The 20867-nt window shown below is 56.6% G+C and overlaps 2 protein-coding genes across 3 annotated transcripts; one reads left to right on the top strand and one right to left on the bottom strand.

The window, feature by feature from the left end:
• The first annotated feature begins 691 nt into the window (after positions 1-691).
• GALM (galactose mutarotase) lies at positions 692-10877 on the top strand. Of its 2 annotated transcripts, XM_068153042.1 has the most exons (7): positions 693-1034; positions 2722-2876; positions 4506-4712; positions 6092-6173; positions 9652-9793; positions 9889-10063; positions 10542-10877. In XM_068153042.1, the coding sequence occupies exons 1-7, from the start codon at positions 701-703 to the stop codon at positions 10617-10619; spliced, it is 1173 nt and encodes a 390-aa protein (XP_068009143.1). In that variant the 5' UTR covers positions 693-700; the 3' UTR covers positions 10620-10877. The 2 variants fall into 2 exon arrangements, with proteins under 2 accessions (XP_068009144.1, XP_068009143.1); XM_068153043.1 differs by lacking the exon at positions 4506-4712 and having other exon boundaries at positions 692-1034.
• A 1809-nt stretch (positions 10878-12686) lies between these two features.
• SRSF7 (serine and arginine rich splicing factor 7) lies at positions 12687-20856 on the bottom strand. Its single transcript, XM_068153038.1, has 9 exons — positions 20780-20856; positions 20232-20412; positions 19927-20103; positions 18823-18897; positions 17493-17594; positions 16605-16658; positions 14577-14621; positions 13976-14011; positions 12687-13005 (listed from the first exon to the last, which is right to left on the bottom strand). Exons 1-9 carry the CDS (start codon positions 20805-20807, stop codon positions 12951-12953), a joined length of 753 nt encoding a protein of 250 aa, XP_068009139.1. The 5' UTR covers positions 20808-20856; the 3' UTR covers positions 12687-12950.
• Positions 20857-20867: the final 11 nt, after the last annotated feature.

Below are 20867 nucleotides of genomic sequence, written 5' to 3'. Positions count from 1 at the left end.
GAAGAGACCAACCCCCACCTGGCTACAACCTCCCTTCAGGTAGTTGTAGACAGCAAAGAGGTCTCCCCTGAGCCTCCTCTTCATGAAGGAGAACAGGCTGGCCCTCTCCTCACTCCAACTTTCCTTCAGGGAGCTGTACAGTGTGGCAAAGCCTCCCTGGAGCCTCCTCTTCTGCAGCCTGAATGACCCCAGCTCTCTCAGTTGCTGCTCACAGGGTTTGTGCTCCGGGCACTCCAGAAGCCCAGGCGGGCAGGCTGGCAGCTGTGCCATCTGGGGGCAGAAATCTGTGACCAGAGTCATAGATTCACAGACTGCATCCGGTTGAAGGGACCCTAGAAGGGCATTCTGTCCAACCCCCTGCACTCAGCAGGGACACAGAATTGTCAGGGTTGGAAGGGACCTCAAGGATCATCCAGTCCCAATCCCCCTGCATGGCAGGGACCATTGCCCCTGGTCCTAGCACTCCCAGCCCTTCTGAACAGTCCCTCCTCAGCCTGCCTGCAGCTCCCTTGCAGGTACTGAACTGCAGCTGTAAGGTCTCCCCGGAGCCTTCTCCTCTCCAGGCTGAGCACCCCCAGCCCTCCCATCGCAGCAGCCGCTGCGTCCCGGCCAGCTCCCTGCGCGGCTGCGCGGCCGCCAGCCAGCTCCGGGTGGCCCCGCAAGGCTCCTCCCAGCCCTGGAAGGCCATCCTTTGGCTTTTATGACCGCTCCCGGCAGCTGCCTACCCCCTGCTCCCGGCTGCCATTGCTTTGCTTTGCTTTGCTTTGCTTTGCTTCCTCCTAGCCTCCTTCGGCGGCAGCTGCCGGGAGCGGTGCTCTTGGCCGCGTTTCGAGGAGCAATGACAGAAGTGAAGAGAGAGGTGTTCGGGCAGATGCCCCCAGAGCAAGGAGGGGGAGTGGTGGAGAAGTTCACCTTAAAGTCAGACAGCCTGAAAGTGGAGATCCTGTCCCTAGGCTGCATCATCGCTGCTCTGGAGGTGAAAGGCAGGGACGGAAAGTTTACAGACGTGGTCCTAGGCTTTGACACTTTGGAAGGTGAGTCAAAATCTGCTCCTTTGAAAACAAAAAATTGGTTGTAAAACCCCTAAAAAACCCCAGCCAAACAAACATTCAGGTGATTTAAGCAGCATTTGCTGCTGTGTTTATGGAATCATAGAACTGTCAGGGCTGGAAGGGACCTCAAGAAGCATCCAGTCCCAACCCCCCTGCCATGGGCAGGGACACCTCACACTACAGCAGGTTGCTCACAGCCACAGCCAGCCTGGCCTCAAAACCTCCAGGCAGAAGGCTTCCACCACCTCCCTGGGCAACCTGTGCCAGTCTCTCACCACCCTTATGGGCAAGAACTTCTTCCTGACATCCAATCTGAATCTTTCCCCTTCTAGTTTTGCTCCATTCCCCCCAGTCCTATCACTCTCTGACACCCTCAGAAGTCCCTCCCCAGCTTTCTTGGAGCTCCTTTCAGATCCTGCAAGGCCACAAGAAGGTCTCCTGGGAGCCTTCTCCAGACTGAACAACTCCAACTCTCTCAGCCTGTCCTCATAACAGAGTAGCTCCAGCCCTCTGCTCAATTATTTGTTCTATGGGTCCCCTCCAAATTATGGGCTGAATAAATACAACTCTTGCTGTGTGTCCTGGGCTCAGTGGTAGATAGGCAACTGGGACACTGGTTGCTCCAGGTTGCAGTGTGCCCCTCTAAAAAGTGCAGCATTGTGTCACCCTGTGAGGGGCAGGGATGGAGGCCTTCTCTGCCACTCTGCAGAGCACAAGATCCCATCAGACTGTTTTAATCAGAGATGTGTAACCATGAGGTTCAAGAAAGCAAAGTGCAAGGTCCTGCACCTGGGGTAGGGCAACCCTTGGTACCAATCCAGGCTGTGGGGGGATGAGATTGAGAGTAGCCCTGCAGAGAAGGAGGGGGAGAAGCTGGAGAGGAGCCAGCAATGGGCACTGGCAGCACAGAAGGCTAAGGGCAGCCTGGGCTGCATCCAAAGCAGTGTGGCCAGAGCTGGAGAGAGGGGATCCTGCCCCTCTGCTCTGGGGAGACCTCACCTGCAGGGCTGTGCCCAGCTCTGGGGCCCCCAGCACAAGAGAGACCTGGAGCTGATGGAGAGGGTGCAGAGGAGGCCACAAAGATGCTCAGAGGGCTGGAGAACCTCTGCTGTGGGGACAGGCTGGGAGAGTTGGGGCTATTCAGCCTGGAGAGGAGAAAGCTCCAGGGAGACCTCAGAGCTGCAGTTCAGTATCTGCAGGGGAGCTGCAGGCAGGCTGGGGAGGGACTGTTCAGAAGGGCTTGGAGTGCTAGGCCCAGGGGCAATGGTTTGAAAGTGGAGCAGGGCAGCTGGAGGTTGGCCCTCAGGAGGAAGTTGTGCCCAAGGAGAGTGGTGAGACACTGGCCCAGGCTGCCCAGGGCTGGGCTTGAGGCCCCATGCCTGGAGCCATTGAAGCTGAGCCTGGCTGTGTCCCTGTGCAGCCTGCTCTAGCTGGAGGTGTCCCTGCTGAGTGCAGGGGGGTTGCACAGGATGCCCTTGGAGGGTCCCTCCCAACCCAGTGCAGTCTGTGACTCTGTGTGCATGGCTATTGGGCTGTGTCCTGTGAAGCACCAGAACTGCAGTCACCTCTTTAGTGCTGTGGAAATCAAAGAGACACCTCTGTGCCTGTGAGCACAGCTGGAGAGCAGCCCCCTCTGCCCCAGTGCTCCTGTGTGCTGTTCCCTGGGCAGGGTACACCAGGAAGCATCCCTTCTTTGGTGCCGTCGTGGGGCGCGTCGCCAACAGGATTGCCAAGGGCAGGTTCACCCTGGAGGGCAAGGACTACCAGCTGTTCATCAACAATGGCCCCAACAGCCTGCATGGAGGAGCCAAGGGCTTTGACAAGGTGAGAATCAGCCTGGCAGGTCCTGGTGGAGGGCTGGAGCTGCTCTGCTATGAGGGCAGACTAAGAGAGTTGGGGTCGTGCAGGCTGGAGAGGAGAAGGCTCCCAGGAGACCTTCTTGTGGCCTTGCAGGATCTGAAAGGGGCTCCAAGAAAGCTGGGGAGGGACTTTGGAGGGTGTCAGGGAGTGACAGGGCTGGGGGGGATGGAGCAAAACTAGAAGTGGGGAGATTCAGATTGGCTGTCAGGAAGAAGTTCTTGGCCATGAGGGTGGTGAGAGACTGGCACAGGTTACCCAGGGAGGTGGTGGAAGCCTCCTGCCTGGAGGTTTTTCAGGCCAGGCTGGCTGTGGCTGTGAGCAACCTGCTGTAGTGTGAGGTGTCCCTGCCCATGGCAGGGGGGTTGGAACTGGATGCTCCTTGAGACCCCTTCCAACCCTGCCAGTTCTGTGATTCTATGATTCTCTGGTGTCACCTGGCCCTCAGTCTGTTGGCAAGGTGCTGCTCCTGCCAGAGCTTGCCTTGGGATGTGGTGATGAGGATGCAGCCTCATGCATGATGGAGGCTCCTGAGGTGCCAGCCCTGCCACCCCAGGGTGGGTGCTGTAGTTTTCCCAGTACCCAGAGAAAGGTTCCTGGGGAGCAGTGACCTACCCAGACTCAGCACCTCTGAGTTCAGGCTGTTTCCTGCCCATAGCTCCTTCCAGAGTCAGAAGGTCCTGGGTTTGCAGGAACTGAATCTCATTCCTGTTTGCTTTTGTGAGCACTCCCAAGTAAGGGGAGGACAAGGTGGTGCTTTGGGTTCAGGGTGGTTATTGTGTGAGCTTCAGTGCTGCTTTCATCCCAGTGAGAGCTTACCTCAGGCTCTTGCTCTGACTCACAGCAGTGGGTGACTAGGTCAGGCCTGCAAAATGTTCCAGCATCACTGTGTCCTGTCTCCAGCCCCTCCCTGTGACCTCCAGAGATAAATCACAGAACCACAGAAACATTCAGGCTGGAAGAGAGCCTCAGGATCACCAAGCCCAACCCCTGACCCTGCTCTGCAAGGCTCACCCCTAAACCGTAGCCCCAAGCACCACATCCAAACCACCTCTGAACACCTCCAGGCTTGGGGACTCAGCCACCTCCCCATGGAGTGGAGCATCTCCTCTCTTGAAAGCCTTGCTGATAACCCTGCTGATGGCATGGCAGGCTCAGGGGTCTGCTTGCCTTGGCTTGACTTTGCCAGCTGCCATGTGAGCAGCAGGGAGCTGATCTCAGAGTTTCCCCAGCAGAGCACAGGTGGGTGTGCTGGGGCAGCTGCTTCCCTGGGTTAATGTTTTCTCCTGTGAAAGGACAAAAGGCAAAAGTCCAAATGTGTGGGCCAAAGCTCACTGCTGGGCAGTGCAAGTGCTCCTCAGGAAATCATACAGAGCAGTCCTGGGGTGACTTGGCTGATGGCTTGAAGTTTCCCCCGCCCCTTTTCCTTTTCCCCTCTTGTCTTTCCTCACTAGGGAGAGGGGAGGGGGTGGGGGAGGAATCTCAATCTGTTATCATCTGAGCTTTTAAGCTCCAGTTAAAGCTCAAACCAGCACGGGGTGGGGGGAGGGATTTTGAGCCCAGCACCCTGTCCCACCCATGGCATGCTCCTCACAGGTTCTCTGGAGCCCCCAGGTGCTCCCCAACGGGGTCTGCTTCTTCCGGCTCAGCCCCGACGGGGAGGAAGGCTACCCTGGTGACCTGCAGGTCTGGGTGACCTACACCCTGAGTGGCAAGGAGCTGGCCATCAACTACCGTGCCCAGGCGAGCCAGGTGACACCCATCAGCCTCACCAACCATGCCTACTTCAACCTGGCAGGGCAGGTAAGCCCTCTGCAGGAGGAGAAAGCCTTGGGGGTGCGCGGTGTGCCCCTTGGGCTTCCCCTAAGGGCACTGGGACCAAGGTGCTGCTCTGGGGACACTGCCTGCTTAGAATCATAGAGCTGACAGGGTTGGAAGGGACCTCAAGGCTCATCCAGTTCCAACCCCCTGCCATGGGCAGGGACACCTCACACTGGAGCAGGTTGCTCACAGCCACATCCATGCTTCTAGGGAGACAGCGCTGGAGGTGGTCACTGTGTACTGTGGGCTGCAGGCAGCTTGGGAGCTGGGCCAGGACTGAACCACACAGACCTCACCTGAGGCCAAGGGCAGCCTGGGCTGCATCCAGAGCAGTGTAGCCAGAGGTGGAGAGAGGGCATCCTGCCCCTCTGCTCTGCTCTGGGGAGACCTCACCTGCAGGGCCGTGTCCAGCTCTGGGGCCAGTGCAGCTCAGGCCTGGTCCCAGAGGAACAGGTGACCTTTGAGCTGCTCAGATTAGACTTGCAGGCTCAGCTTTCATCCTGCTCACCTTCCAGCCCAGCAGGTTCCCTGCCAACATAACTGGGGCTGCAGGAGAGGAAGAGCAGCACAGGCTCCTGAACTGCAAAAGATGAGCCAGGAGGATGTGTTGCACTTCCTCCTGTTTGCTTCCTTCTCCTTTTGCCTGCCACTGTGTGCTCAGCAGCCAGTGTGTTTTGGCCAGTTATCTCCAGGGTGACAGTGCTTCCTAAGGTACAGGAAGGTCTGGAGAAGAGGGCTGGGGAGGAGCAGCTGAGGGAGCTGGGGGTGTTTAGTGTGGAGAAGAGGCTGAGGGGAGACCTCATTGCTCTCTACAGCTCCCTGAGAGGAGGCTGGAGCCAGGTGGAGGTTGGGCTCTTCTCCCTAGTAACAAGTGATAGGAGGAGAGGAAATGGCCTCAAGTAGCCCCAGGGGAGGTTTAGGTTGGAAACTTCTTGCCTGAAAGGGTTCTCAAAGCCTGGCAGAGGCTGCCCAGGGAGGTGGTTGAATGCCCATCCCTGGAGGTGTTTCAGAGAAGCAGAGCTGTGGTTCTGAGGGCCACTGTTTGGCACCAGCCTCAGCAGAGCTAGAAGATGGTTGGACTGGATGATCCTGAAGGCCTTTTCCAACCAAAACAGTTCTCTGACTGCATGATTCTAAGTTCAGACAGTCTCAGCCCTGCAGGATTTCCAGCTCCTATATCCCATGCAGGTTCTTGCCTGTGCTGGTACCTTTGTGCCCAGGGCTGAGGTGGGGTGATGGCCAAGGCACCAAACAAATCAGCCATGGCACCAAAGTGGGCAGTCCCTTCCTGGGTGTGCTTGGGGCTGCTGGGGTGGTGGAAGGGCTGTAGCAGGAATCCCAGCATTTCCCATCTCCTGCAGGGCTCAGGAGATATCTATGACCATGAGATCTCAATTGAAGCAGACTCCTACCTGCCTGTGGATGACACCAAGATTCCTACAGGTAGGTGGTGTGGCACCAGTGGCACAGAGAATCACAGAGTCAGAGCATGGGCTGGGCTGGAAGGCAGCTGCAAAGCTCATCCAGTCCAAGCCCCCTGCCTCAGTGCAAGATGGGAGATGCCAGCAGCATGCTGCAAGCATAGTGTTGCTGTCAGTAAATGCAACCCTGATGTGGGGGGCAGCTCCCAGGCCCAGCACTGAGCCCTGGAGCTGCTGGAAGCCAAGCATTGACCTTCCTTGCAGCAACCCCATGCAGTGCTACAGGCTGGGGTCAGAGTGGCTGGAGAGCAGCCAGGCAGGAAGGGACCTGGGGGTGCTGGTGGACAGCAGCTGAACATGAGCCAGCAGGGTGCCCAGGTGGCCAAGAAGGCCAATGGCATCCTGGCCTGGAGCAGGAACAGTGTGGCCAGCAGGAGCAGGGAAGTCATTGTGCCCTGTACTCGGCACTGGTTAGGCCACACCTTGAGTCCTGTGTCCAGTTCTGGGCTCCTCAATTCAAGAAAGATGTTGAGATGCTGGAAGGTGCCCAGAGAAGGGCAACAAGGCTGGGGAGGGGTCTGGAGCACAGCCCTGTGAGGAGAGGCTGAGGGAGCTGGGGGTGTTCAGCCTGGAGAAGAGGAGGCTCAGGGGAGACCTCATTGCTCTCTACAACTGCCTGAAGGGAGGTTGTAGCTGGGCGGGGGTTGGTCTCTTCTCCCAGGCAAGCAGCACCAGAACAAGGGGACACAGTCTCAAGCTGTGCCAGGTTTAGATGTTAGGAAGAAATTCTTCCCAGAAAGAGAGATTGGCCATGGGAATGTGCTGCCCAGGGAGGTGGTGGAGTCACCACCACTGGAAGTGTTTAAGGAGAGCCTGGATGAGGCACTCAGTGCCATGGGTTAGTTGATTAGATGGTGTTGGGTGACAGATTAGACTGGTTGATCTCTGAGGTCTTTTCCACCATGGTTAATTCTGTATTGTGATGGCAGCTGAGCCATGCAGTGCCCTTGTTGTGGTGGGAGAGCTGGCGCTGCAGGCTGGCAGGCTGCAGGCACGAAACCAGCACTTCCTTTTCCTGTATTTAACCACATACCAAGTTTGATTTGGCTGGAGAATGAAAAGCTGTCTTTGATGGTTTCATTTGGCTGAACTTCTGGGGGATGCCAACTAGCTTGGAATCATTTTGAAAGGGGACTTCCAGATCTGCTCATCAGGGATGGCTGGGGAGGCTGTGCCCCTAGGTGCACAGGGAAGGGAAGCTAAGTGTGAGGCAGGATCTGCCTGGAGGCTCCATCAGCCCAAGGGGGGGTTTCTGCTAAGCACAGGTTCTGCTTCCCTCCTGCTCTTGTGGGGTTCAATGCAATTTCAACCCTCACAAGTCTCTGAGTCATTGTAGTTTTGCTTGTAAACACAGCTTCATTTGCTTCCAACTGAGCTGGGCTGGCAATTTAATGTTGGGGGCAATTTTCAACCCACCACCCATGGCTGAGCAGGCAGCTGGCAGTGCTGGAGCTGGCAGCACAGGGGCAGCCTCGCCCTGCTGCCAGCCGCCCCACACACACTGCTGTCTGCTTGCTGCAGTCAGGCACCCAGCCTGGCTGGGGCTCTGCCCCACTTCTGCTCTGCCAAGCCTCAGAAGCAGCATCCTGCAGCTGGCAAACAGGAGGAGGCCTCTGTGGCTTCTGATCCTATCTGAGAGGAAGGTGCCCAGAGAGCTGAGGCTTAGGGTGGAAGCAGACCCTGAGAGGAGCACAGAGGGCATTGTCTGTCTGCCTAGACTGGAAAAGCCTTTGGCAACTGTTCCCCACAGAATTCTTGTGAACAAACTGGCTGCTCAGGGCTTGGCTGAGCAATGCTCTGCTGGCTACAGCCCTGGTTATGTGAAAGGGCCCAAAGAGTGCTGCTCAGTGGACTTAAACTCAGCTGGCAGCCAGGCACCAGTGGTGTTCCTCAGGGCTCAGTGCTGGGCCCACTTCTGTTTCACATCTTGATTGCTGACCTTGCTGAAGACCCAGAGTGTCTCAGCAGCAGGTTGGCAGATGGCACCAAGTGAGGTGGCAGTGTTGATCTGCACCAGGGCAGGGAGCCTCTGCAGAGGGACTTGGAGAGATTGGATCCATGGCCAAGGGTAACAGCAGGAGCTCCAACAAGGCCAAGTGCCAGGGCCTGACCTTGGGTCACAACCACCCCAAGCAGTGCTGCAGGCTTGGGGCAGTGGGGCTGGAAAGCTGCTGGCAGAAAGGGAGCTGGGGGTGCTAATGGCCAAGCAGCTGAAGAGGAGCCAGCAGTGTGCCCAGGTGGCCAAGAGAGCCAGTGGCAGCCTGGCTGGGATCAGCAATGCTGTGTCCAGCAGGAGCAGGGAGGGGATTGTCCTCTGGGCCTCAGCTCTGGGCAGGCCACACCTCGAGGGCTGGGTCCAGTTTGGGGCAGCTCAATCCAAGAGAGATGTGGAGGGGCTGGAGCCTGGGCAGAGGAGGGCAAGGAAGCTGGGAAGGGCCTGCAGAAGAAATCTGAGGAGGAGCAACTGAAGGAGCTGGGGATGGTTAGTGGGAACCAGAGGAGGCTGAGGGCAGACCTCATGGCTCTCTCCAGCTCCCTGAAGGGAGGTGAAGCAGCACAGTGCTGGAGGCAGTGGGGACAGGCAGGGCAGAGGCTGCTTTGGCCTGAAGCTCCTCCCTGACTTGAAGGCAGGCACTGACACAAGCTGAGCAAAACCACCTGGGTTGGGAGAGACACTCCATGCAAGCTGATGCATGAATACACAGCAGGTTTGGTTCATGAACACAGCCACAGCTTTGGTTTTAGCAGACCCCTGAGCACTTCAGAGTTGCAGATTGCACTGGGTTTGGAGGCACAGTCACAGTATTGACCAGCTTGGAAAGGACCTTTGAGATCAACCAGTCCAACCCATCACCCAACACCATCTAATCAACTAAACCATGGCACTGAGTGTCTCATCCAGGCTCTTTTTAAACACCTCCAGGGATGGTGACTCCACCACATCCGTGGGCAGCACATTCCCATGGCCAATAACTCTTTCTGGGAAGAACTTCTTGCTAAGATCACGCCTAAACTTCCCACTGCACAGCTTGAGACTCTGTCCTCTTGTTCTGGTGCTGGTTGCCTGGGAGAAGAGACCAACCTCCACCTGGCTACAACCTCCCTTCAGGTAGTTGTAGAGAGCAATGAGGTCTCCCCTGAGCCTCCTCTTCTCCAGGCTAATCACCCTCAGCCTCTCCTCACAGGGCTGTGCCTCCCCAGCCTTGTTGCCCTTCTCTGGACACCTTCCAGCAACTGAACATCTTTGTCCCAGCTCCTCACAGCGTCCCCGGGGGCTGACAGCTCTGCTGGAGGACTAGGCAGTGATGTGCCAGCCACAGGGCAAGCAAGCAGGGCCGCGGGGAGGCAAGGACCAGGATGAGCTGAGCAGGGCAGGGAGCTGAGCAGGGCAGGGAGCTGAGCCCCGGGCGTGGGCTGACGCCGCTGCTCTGCCCGCCCAGGGGAGGTGGCCGCCGTGCAGGGCACCGGCTTTGACCTCCGGCAGCCTGTGGAGCTGGGGAAGCAGCTGCGGAGCTTCCACCTGGACGGCTTCGACCACAACTTCTGCCTGCGGCAGGCAGGGGCTCGCCGCTTGGCGGCCAGGTAAGGCTGGGAGCCCCGGAGCTGTGCCCTCCCTCCGCAGCCGGCAGGCTGCTCCTTCACCCAGCCCCCGGCCATCCTGCCCTGCATCTCCCCAGGGCTCGCCACCCGCCCACCGGCAGGGCCTTGGAGGTCCACACCACCCAGCCTGGCATCCAGTTCTACACCGGGAACAACCTGGATGGCTCCCTGAAGGGCAAAGGTGCTGCCACCTACCCCAAGCACTCAGCTTTCTGCCTGGAAACTCAGGGCTGGCCTGATGCTGTCAACAAGGTGAGCTCTGCCCCTCTGAGCTGCTGGGCTCCTGTGCCAGGGCTCCAGACCACCCCCCACTCCCCTGGGGTGGTAAAGGTAAGAAGAGAGCTCATGTGGTGAGAGAATGCTTTGCAGGCAGCAGAACTGGCCAGGACAGGAACTGGCCAGGACAGAAGCAGCACAGGATGCAGCAGGGCTGCAAGGGCTGCAGGGCTGAGGCAGTGCAGTGGAGCCCAGCCCTAAGCAGCTTCCCCAGGGTATGGCTCTGGAGCAGGAGACCCCCACGGGGGCCTTGCCACAGCCTCTCCACAGGGCATGAGCCCAACCAGGGAGGGCACTTAGCCACTCAGGCAGGTGGCAGGGGACCAGTGGGGTGTGTGTGGGGGGGGTCAGGGGACAGCCCCAGGAGGCTGAGGGAACAGAGCCATGGCCTGGTGACCTTCTCTGGCCCATTGCTGTCGCTCAGTCGCTGATGTGCTGCTGCCTCTCCCCCCAGCCTCACTTCCCCAGCACCCTGCTCCGGCCGGGCGAGGAGTACAACCACACCACCTGGCTCCTCTTCAGCAGCGCCTGAGCCCGGGACGAGCCAGCTCCTGCCACCCAGCGGGGTCAGCGCCTCCCGCAGGCCAGCCAGCAATCCTGCAGGGTGCCGAGCGCCGCCTTCAGGCCACCGCGGCTGATGCAGCATTCCCAGCTGGCAACTTCTTTCCCCTCTGTGGTTTTCACCAGTGGGCTTCTGCCGGATTCAACTCCTGCCACCACCTCTCTCTTCTCTCCATCCCATCTCACCTCCAGCGGGAGGTTTTGTTTCACATTAAATATGTGCTGGAAACCCCTTGGCTGGGGCCATGGCATGTGCCAGCTCACACTGCAAGGGAACAGTGGGCACCGTGCTGGGCACTATGCCTGCTCCTTCCATCAGCTCTTCCCAGCAAAATGCTCTGAGCTCTGCTGCCTCCTGTGCTCCCTGTCCCTGAGATGCCTCACAGCTCACTATCAGCTCACCAAAGGCTGCTTCTTGCCCTTCCCATGCCAGGCAACAGGGCAGCCCTCCTGGCTGGAGCCCCCAGGTGTGGCAGCAGGGTTGTGGTACCCCCTGACGGCTGGGATTCCCCCAGCTGGCTGCTCTGGCTCCACTCCTGTTTCAAAGCCAGCAGGCAGAGCTGCACAGCAGCATCCTGGCTGCTGGAGTGAAGGGGAGCAGCTGCAGCCTTCTCTAGACCTGAAGATACAACTGAGGGAGGACAGTATTAGAGTCACAGACTGGGCTGGCTTGGAAGGGACCTCCAAAGATCATCCACCCCAACCCCCCTGCAGTCAGCAGGGACACCCTCCCCAGGGCTCCAAGGGCAGTCAGCCCTTGGGCCAGGCACCCTGTGTGAGGCACCCCAGCCTGACTCCCACCTTCTGCTGCCATGCTGCTGCTGGAGGGGCTGCCCCAGCTCCTGCTGGCAGACAGTGCCTGGAGCCCACAGTGCTTCCTTGGCTGCAGAGTGGTGGGAACAAGCCTAACCCCAGTGGAAGTGCCAGGCCTTTGGGCTTGCCAGGGTGGCAGACCCGTGGTAGCCAGGTAGAATCACAGAAACATAGAATGGTCCAGGCCAGAAGGGACCTCCAAAGCTCATCCAGTCCAACCCCCCTGCACTCAGCACGGACATCCCCAACTAGATCAGGCTGCCCACAGCCCTGTCCAGCCTCACCTTGATAACAAAACCCAAACAAAACCAAACCAACAAACAAAACCTAACAAACAGCAAAGAAATAATGGAAGCAGCAGAAGTAGCCATCAGGGCTGGCTGTCAGGAATGACTTCTCTTACACTTGGAGCCTTCTGCAGAAGTTTTTTCACCTCCAAGGTGGAAGTGACTTGAGTCAAAGCTCACCCTGAAGGCTTTAGAGCCTTCTACAGATGTTTATTCACCTCCAAGGTAGAAGTGACTTGAATTCAAGCTCACCCTGAACCTTTTTGGTGCCTTCTGCAAATGTTTTTCACCTCCAGGGTGGAAGTGATTTGAGTCAAAGCTCACCCTGAAGGCTTTGGAGCTTTCTGCAGATGATTATTCATCTCAGAGGTGGAATTTACTTGAGTCAAAGATCACCCTGAAGTTTTTTGAGATGAATGAACATCTGCTGAAAGCTCCAAGGTAGAAGTTATTTGAATCCAAGCTCACCCTGAAAGCTTTGGAGCTTTCTGCAGGTGTTTATTCACCTCCAAGGTGGAAGTGACTCAAATCCAAGCTCACCCTGAAAGTTTTGGAGCCTTCTACAGATGTTTATTCACCTCCAAGGTGGAAGTGACTTGAATCCAAGCTCACCCTGAAACTTTCTGGAGCCTTCTGCAAACGTTTTTCACCTTAAAGGTGGAAGTGACTTGACTCACAGCTCACCCTGAAACGTTTTGGGCCAAGCAGAGCTTTGCAGGAAAACTAAGAGCCAAGGAGGAAAAACCACCACAAAGAAATAAAAGAAGGGGCAAATGCCAAGGCTTAGCCACCTGCAGAGGTGGGGTTTAAATGTCCCTTTCAGCAAAGGGCATTCCACAAGAGCTGGCCTGAGGTGTCCTTGCTGTGGTGGAGGTGGCAGGGGGCTGGTGTCACCCCAAGGGTGGTGAGCACCATCAGCAGGGTCACTCCAGAGAGGGTTCTTTTATAGTTAAAAATACACATTTTTATTGCAATGTGCCAATAAAAAACAGTCCCAGGGTTTCACCTCACACAGGGAGTTCACCCACACCATAAAAAGAGAGCCCTGGTGCTAGCCTAGTGGTGTGACTGGCTCAGGAGCCCCCGAGCATGCCCAGTTTCTGTTGATAAACTCTGCTATCTACACTCTGACATTTACAAAGACATCACCAAAGCCCTTGGAGGCCAAAGGACTTTCTTCCCAAAGGATCCACCTCAGGAATTCAATCCATCCTCTCAGGGCTTGCACTCCTGGGAGGGCTTCCTGATGGTGAACGACTGCAAGGAAAGGAGAAGTCAGAGTGAATGTCGGCACCCGCTGGGACTGACGAGCACAGAATCAGAGTGCCAGGGGCTGGGAGGCACCTCCAGGGATCATCCAGCCCAGCCACCCTCTTGTGCTGGAGGCCCCAGAGCTGGGCACTGCCCTGCAGGTGAGGTGTCCCCAGAGCAGAGGGGCAGGATCCCCTCTCTCCAGCTCTGGCCACACTGCTTTGGATGCAGCCCAGGCTGCCCTTGGCCTTCTGTGCTGCCAGTGCCCATTGCTGGCTCCTCTCCAGCTTCTCCCCCCCAGCACCCCCAAGTCCTTCTCTGCAGGGCTGCTCTCAATCTCATCCCCCCCAGCCTGGATTGGTATTGAGGGTTGCCCTGACCTAGGTGCAGGACCTTGCCCTTGGCCTTCTTGAAGCTCCTGAGGTTGTCCTGAGCCCAGCTCTGCAGCCTGTCCAGGTGCCTCTGGCTGGCTCCCATCCCATCCTGCAGCCTTATTGACCACACCACTCAGCTTGGTGCCATCTGCACACTTGCTGAGGGTGCCTCAGTCTCCCTGTCTGTGCCACTGATGGAGAGACTGAACAGCACTGGTCCCAGCACAGACCCTGAAGGACACCACTTGTCACCTGTGTCCAGCTGGACAGCCAGCTGCTGGCCACTACCCTTTGGATGCCATCATCCAGGCAACTCCTTACCCACTGCACAGCCCAGCCATCAACCCCACACCTCTGCAGCTTAGGGACAAGGCTGCTGTGGGGACTGTGTCGCAGGGCTACAGCTACATAAGCAGTAGCTAAGGAATCCCCACCCCCTGGATACTGCCATCCCCCAAGCCACCATCACCAGGTGATTCCTGGCAAAGGCCTCTCTGCAAAACCTGTTTTCCTCCAAGCAGCAACGTGCCCAGCAGAGGGCACTGGAGCTGCTGAGCTGCCAGGCCTAGGGGTGTCTGCTGGCAGCAGGGAGCCCAACCTACCTTCTCTTTGGAGACGGCGATCGGGACTTGGAGCGACTGCCAAAAGAGAAGAGCAGAAATGCAGCTGAAAGCTCCAATCCAACTTTTGGTTACTGACAGAAACCCAACCAACCAACAGTCAAGGTCTTGGACAGCAATGACATGATGGTGAGAATCTAACCAGCTGTCCTCTCAACCAGCCAAGCTCTCACATCAACCTTTACTCCCCAGGGATTCTCCAGTCATCTATTGGGAAGGTTCATTTTAAGCCGCTGCCTTCAGCCAGCAAAAGAGGAACAAGAAGTAGTACTGAGGTGAGGCTTGGGGCAAAGAAGCATCACCAATTCCTCCTGGTTTAACAGCAGCATGAGGAAAGCTGAGGGTCTTTGAGCAGAACTTAACAGATTAAGCTCAAAGACACAAAACACACACACACAAAATCAGTGCTGTGGTGAAAGTGGCACAAAGTTAATGAAAGGAAAGAGTCCCAACAGCTGCAGAGGGGATTTCATCACTCCTCTCAGCCAGGCTTGGGGCATTGTTTTCTAAAGGACCAGACCCTCACCATGCCAACCTAATAATGCACTCTAGATGTGGCTGCAGGCTGTAGCTGTCTGCTTACCTCTTAGCTGGCGAGCCGGACTTCGACCTGCCATGAGACCTAGACCTACAACAAGGAGAAGAAACACAGCTCAGCAGGGAAGCTGCATGTCCTCAGCAAGGCAAACACTCCTTTTTCAGGCCAGGCTGGATGGGGCTGTGAGCAACCTGATCTACTGTGAGGTGTCCCTGCCTATGGCAGGGGGGTGAAATTGGATGATCCTTGGGGTCCCTTCCAACCCTAACGATTCTATGATTCACAGAGTGGGTTGGAGGGGACCTTAAAGCTCATCCAGTTCCAATCCCCCTGCCATGGGCAAGGATACCTCCCACTAGATCAGGTAGCTCAAGGCCTCATCCACCTTTACACCTCCACAGGGGGACCACATCTGCTACTACAGTGTGAGCTTGCAGCTCAGAAGCCAAATCACATCCTGGGCTGCATCCAAAGCAGCGTTGCCAGCAGAGCCAGAGGTGATTCTGACACTTTGCTCTGGGGAGACCTCACCTGCAGTGCTCTGTGCAGCTGTGGAGCCCTCAAGACAGGAAGGACATGGACCTGATGGAAAAGGTCCAGAGGAGGCCATGAAAATGATCAGGGGGTTGGAGAACCTCTGCCATGGGACAGGCTGAGGGAGCTGGGGGTGTTCAGCCTGAAGAGAAGGCCCTGGGGAGATCATTAGGAGCCTGCCAGTACCTGAAGAGGGCTGTAGGAAGACTGCAGAGGGACTGTCCCCAAAGGTCTGCAGGGGCAATGGTTTGGAATGGGGGCACAGCAGCTTGAGATTGGATGTGAGGAACAAGTTCTGCACCAGGAGGCTGCTGGAACACTGCAACAGGTTCCCCAGGGAGATGGTTGAGGCCTCATCCCTGGAGATACTCAAGGTGAGGCTGGACAGGGCTCTGGGCAACCTGATCTAGGGGAAGATGTCCCTGCTGAGTGCAGGGGGGTTGGATTGGATGAGCTTTGGAGGTCCCTTCTGACCTGGACCATTCTGTGATTCTACTACAGTTGGTACTGACTGCAGACATCATGTTCCTACCTCTATCTTCTCAGTGCACTTCATCTTACACATGCACTTCCCCAAACATCTTTATTTACACCTGTCCAGACACCTTGTGAGCAGTGTCCAAGCCCTCAGCCTGAGGCAAGACTGCTGCACCATGAGAACAGCAATAAAGCCACCTAAAAGAACAACTGAAGTGCTCAGGTGGCTGTCCAACAGCACTTCATACCCCTTCAGTCTGTCTCCCTGAGGAACCAAGAGCCTGGCTCTGGGTGCTGTGCATTTGATCCTTCTGTAAGGAAACCACTTTGCCTCAGGTGGAAGTTTCAGAGTGACTTCATGAGCACCAGCATTTTCCCACTTCCTCTGTTACCTGTCCGCCTCTGATTTCTTCTGAGAGAACAGACGACAATCCTGTGTGCCTTTAGAATTTGTCACTCCTAGGGCAGATTTGTTGGCAGGAAGTCATTCTGTCAGGCATTTATCTCTAACTTCCTTCAGCTGCTGTAGATTGGGGGTGTGCAGCAGAGCCAGAAACAGCTGCAACACTCATACCACCAGCAAGCCCTGTAGGACTTGCCTGGCTACACTGCTGGAAGGGCATCCTGGTTTCTCTGACAACCTTGTGTGTGCTACACAAAGAATCCCAAACTTCTCCTCTTAACTCTCCATTTGTTTGCTGTGGCAGCTGATCAAAATAGTGCTTGTGGGTATGACCAGGACCTGGTTAGCAGTGAGGAAAAGAAGCAACCACCTTCTGCACTGGTTTTTATAGCTACAGACCCCTAAGTGCATAGATTCACAAAATGGTTTGGGTTGGAAGGGACCTCAAAGATCCCCCAGTTCCAACCCCCCTGCCACAGCCAAGGACATCTCCCACCAGCCCAGGTTGCTCTAGGCCTTCATCCAAACTTCAACCCCTCCAGGGATGGGGACATAAGGTAGCGGAGAGAAAACAGCACCTCTGAAAATGTTAACAGCGCTCAGAAAGCTCAAAGAGGCTTTCAGGCAGCTTGTAGCCACTGTCATGGAAGAGATCTTACCTGCTACGGGGCCATGTAACGGATCTGGATCTAGATCTGGACCTTGATCTAGACCTGGAAAGAAAATTCAAGTAAGAGAGCTCAACTAGAAGCAAAGACAACTACAGCACTACCTAAATGAATGCCTACATGTTGCACTCAAGAGCTACATGTTCCATAGAAACCTGTGGACACCAACATTCATCAGGGGACACACAGCTGGGTTAGCTCTCAAAACTACCCCTAAGGCCATGCCTAGAAGAACAACTTCACACTGCATCCACTTCTGGGCTCCCCAGCTCAGGAGGGACAGGGATCTGCTGGAGAGAGTCCAAGGGAGGGCTCCAAGGCTGCTGAAGGGACTGCAGCACTGCCTGGTAAGGAGAGACTGAGAGCCCTGGGGCTGTTTAGTCTGGAGAGGAGAAGGCTGAGAGGGGATCTGATCAATGTCTATCAATAGCTGAGGGCTGGGGGTCAAGAGGGAGGGGACAGGGACAGGCTCTGCTCAGTTGCACCCTGGGATAGGACAAGGGGCAATGGATGGAAACTGCAGCACAGGAGGCTCCACCTCAACATGAGGAGGAACTTCTTCCCTGTGAGGGTCCCAGAGCCCTGGAGCAGGCTGCCCAGAGAGGTTGTGGAGTCTCCTTCTCTGGAGCCCTTCCAGCCCTGTCTGGCTGTGTTCCTGTGTGACCTGGGCTGGATTCCATGGTCCTGCTCTGGCAAGGTCTCCAGAGGTCCTTTCCAACCCCTAACATCCTGTGACCTGCAAACTACCGTTACCAGCAGCTTTTTAAGGCTGACTTCTTGAGGCCAAGACCTTCTGAAGTCCTACTACCGAGGCACGCTGTGAATGCCTTGAAGAAGGTGCAAAAGATCACAACCTCTTCAATCCTGCTCCTCAATTACCTGGATCTCTTCAGGGAAGCCGAGCGGGACCGGCGGGGCGACACGGACCGAGACCTTCGAGGAGACATGGACCGGGACCTGCGATAGGAAGCAGACCTGGACCTGCAAACAGAATGAACAGCCACAAATTAACTGCAGTAATTAAAGGGTTGGCCCAAGTATAGCTTTATGGATGTGCTGGAAAGTGCCCAGAGAAGGGCCATGACAGTGGGCAAAGGGCTGGAGCTGCTCTGCTATGAGGACAGCCTGAGAGAGTTGGGGTTGTGCAGCCTGGAGAGGAGAAGGCTCCCAGGAGACCTTCTTGTGGCCTTGCAGGAACTGAAGGGAGCTCCAAAAAAGCTGGGGAGGGACTTTTGAGGGTGTCAGGGAGTGATAGGACTGGGGGGAATGGAGCAAAAGTAGAAGTGGGGAGATTCAGATTGGATGTGAGGAAGAAGTTCTTGCCCATGAGGGTGGTGAGAGACTGGCACAGGTTGCCCAGGGAGGTGGTGGAAGCCTCCTGCCTGGAGGTTTTTGAGGCCAGGCTGGCTGTGGCTGTGAGCAACCTGCTGTAGTGTGAGGTGTCCCTGCCCAAGGCAGGGGGGTTGGGACTGGATGATCCTTGAGGTCCCTTCCAGCCCTGACAATCCCACGATTCATTGTAGATTGTAGTTTTGCTTGTAAATACAGCTTCATCTGCTTCCAGCTGAGCTGGGCTGGCATTTTAATGTTGGGGGGGTGGAATTCTCAACCCACCACCCATGATCAGCAGGCAGCTGGCAGTGCTGGTGATGGCAGCACAGGGTGGGGGGGGTGGAACTGGATGACCCTTGAGGTCCCTTCCATCCTCAGTAATTCTAGGATGAAGTTGGTGACGGGTTTGGAACACAAGCCCTATGAGGAGAGGCTGAGGGAGCTGGGGTTGCTTAGCCTGGAGGAGACTCAGGGGTGACCTTATCACTCTCTACAACTACCTGAAGGGAGGTTGTAGCCAGGTGGATGTTGGTCTCTTCTCCCAGGCAAGCAGCACCAGAACAAGAGGACACAGTCTCAGGCTGTGCCAGGGGAGGTTTAGGCTGGATGTTAGAAGAAATTCTACACAGAGTGATTGTCCATTGGAATGGGCTGCCTGGGGAGGTGGTGGAGTCACCATCATTGGAGGTGTTCAGGAGGAGACTTGATGGGGTGCTTGGTGCCATGGGTTAGTTATTAGGTGATGTTGGATTGGTTGATAGGTTGGACGCGATGATCTGGAAAGTCTCCTCCAACCTGGTGTATTGTATTGTATGATATGACATGATTTCCCCAAGCAGAAGGATCAACATGAATAAAAAGCCCAACTGAAGCTCACCTCCTACCGCGGCTGCGGCTGCGGGAGCGAGAGTACCTCCTGCCGCGGGACCGGGAGCGAGAGCGAGACCGGGACCTGGGTTGAGGTTAGAGAAGAGAGGTATCAGGGAGCAGCAAGCAGCGAAGCTGCGCACCTGAGGCCCTGCTGAAGTCAAAACTGATTTCAGACAACTTAAGAACTAAACATCTGCCAAGTGGTTGGAAAAAGGAAAAATAAACCTCTGCGGGCCCTCCTCGTCTTGAGCATTTGGTACTGACCTGAGAAAAATCCCTTTAGCAAAAACCAAAAAGAAAGAGGCTGAATGACATTGCAGAATGTTTAACATTTAGAATAGAAAACACTGTAATGTGGATTGATAAAAATAAACCTTGCAAGTTTGCAGGTCGACCCTCTTTGGCCCAAGGTCTAGCAGATCTAGACGGTCTAGAAGTATCTATAGCCGATCGCTGCATCTAGGTGTTCTCTTCAATCTAACGACGATCAAACTGACAGCCCAGAGAGCCAGGGGGCAGGCTTGATTGACGCAAGAAGATTTGTCTAGCTGGGCATGTGGTCAATCTGCTGCTCCTCTTTCTAAAACCGGAGGGGGGCCCCCAATTGAAAGCCAAATTTACTGCTACGGCGGTCACCGTCTCAAACTCTCTGCCCTTAAAGAATAAGGTGGAGCTAGGTGGAGATGGCTCGAGGGGATCTGGCCTCTTATTGCTGATCACCTCAAGGTCTAGGAGGATCTTAAGTGTCGGATTTGCAAGGCGCCTCAGCAAGAAATCTTAAGGCTCGTGACATTCTGAATCAAGGCGACTGACTCAAACGAAGAAACCTGAAAGGTTTTGACCAGGTTGATTATTAAAGATATTAACATTCGGTAGAAATAGCAACAAATTGTCATATACACTTATTCTAGCATTTAAAAAGAAAAGGAAACAAACGAAACAAACGAAAAACAAACCCGAAAGAAACAAAAAAAATAAATAAAAAATAAAGATTAAACTTAAAATAGGAAACTGGAGAAGCAATTCTGCTCTCTGCTAACAGGAGCTAGACACCAGCGCGGAGCTGGCCGAGCGGAGGCGGGGCCGCGCCGGCGTGCCCCCCCGCACGTACCTGCTCCTCCGGCGGCGGCTGTAGCGGTGGCAGTCGTAAGCGTAGTGACCTTTCTCACCGCACTCGTAGCACCTGTCGTTGGGGTCGAAGGGGCGCCGCGCAGGAGGCCGGTCGTAACGGGAGCGGCGAGGCATCCCCGTCGACACTTCCACCCTCACCCTGGAGCCGCAGATCACCCTGCAAGGAGCCGCGGGCGGGCGCTAAGCGCGGGGCGGCGGTACCGCTCACGGCACCCGCCGCGAGACGCGGCCGAGCCGGAGAGCGCGCGCTGGCGGCTCCTGCCGACACCCGCAACGCGCACGTACTTCCCATCCAGCCCGCGGACCGCGTCCTCGGCATCCCGCGGGTCTTCGAACTCCACGAAGGCGAACCCCGGCGGGTTCCTGGCGATCCAGACGGTTCTCAGCGGCCCGTAGTAGCTGAAGGCTCTCTCCAGCTCGCCTTTGCCGGCGCCCGTGCCCAGGTTGCCCACGTACACCTTGGTCTCTGCCGGGAGCACAGACGCCGTCATGGCCGGAGCCGGACTCCCTCCACACGAGCCCCTCCCGCCTGTGACCCGACACCCTGCCCCCGTGCCCCCGCGGTGCCGCCATCTTGTCGCCGCGGCCCGTTCCCGCCTAGGCCACGAGAAGCGGCACGCGCGGGCGCACCCCCTCCCCCAACGGCCGCTGACGCAAAATGGCGGCGGCGAGAGCGGCGGCCAAGGCCGCCCGGCCGTCCTCCTCCCGCCTCGCCGGCCGCCCCGCTTCCCCCGCCGCTATCGCTCCCTCCCCCCCCCCGCCGCCTTCCGCAGCCCTCCCTCGCCTTGCGCCCCGCACGGGCGCCCCGCGGTCGGCGAGACCCCCGAGCTCACCGCCTCCATAGCGGCCGTAACGCGACATCCTGACGGCCCCTCCGCCCGCCGCTCCGCGCGCACGCGCCGGCCGCTCCCCGCGCCCTCC

The sequence above is a fragment of the Melanerpes formicivorus genome, unplaced genomic scaffold (genome assembly GCF_026170545.1).
Source record: "Melanerpes formicivorus ecotype bairdi unplaced genomic scaffold, bMelFor1.0.p_v2 SCAF_25, whole genome shotgun sequence".
NCBI classification, from domain to species: Eukaryota; Metazoa; Chordata; class Aves; order Piciformes; family Picidae; genus Melanerpes; species Melanerpes formicivorus.
The sequence above is the reverse complement of the archived record's forward strand: the minus strand, read 5'-3'. Positions and strand labels throughout refer to the sequence as shown.

Bases quoted from the DNA above. Each gene is read 5' to 3' on its own strand.
- GALM (XM_068153042.1), top strand. From the start codon at position 701: ATGACCGCTCCCGGCAGCTGCCTACCCCCTGCTCCCGGCTGCCATTGC. The intron at 1,035-2,721 runs GTGAGTCAAAAT...TTCCCTGGGCAG, and splicing joins AGGCTTTGACACTTTGGAAG to GGTACACCAGGAAGCATCCC. The intron at 9,794-9,888 runs GTAAGGCTGGGA...GCATCTCCCCAG, and splicing joins GCTCGCCGCTTGGCGGCCAG to GGCTCGCCACCCGCCCACCG.
- SRSF7 (XM_068153038.1), bottom strand. From the start codon at position 20,807: ATGTCGCGTTACGGCCGCTATGGAGGCG. The intron at 14,012-14,576 runs GTAAGCAGACAG...CTCTTTTGGCAG, and splicing joins TCCGGCTCGCCAGCTAAGAG to TCGCTCCAAGTCCCGATCGC. The intron at 13,006-13,975 runs GTAGGTTGGGCT...CTTTCCTTGCAG, and splicing joins TCGCCGTCTCCAAAGAGAAG to TCGTTCACCATCAGGAAGCC.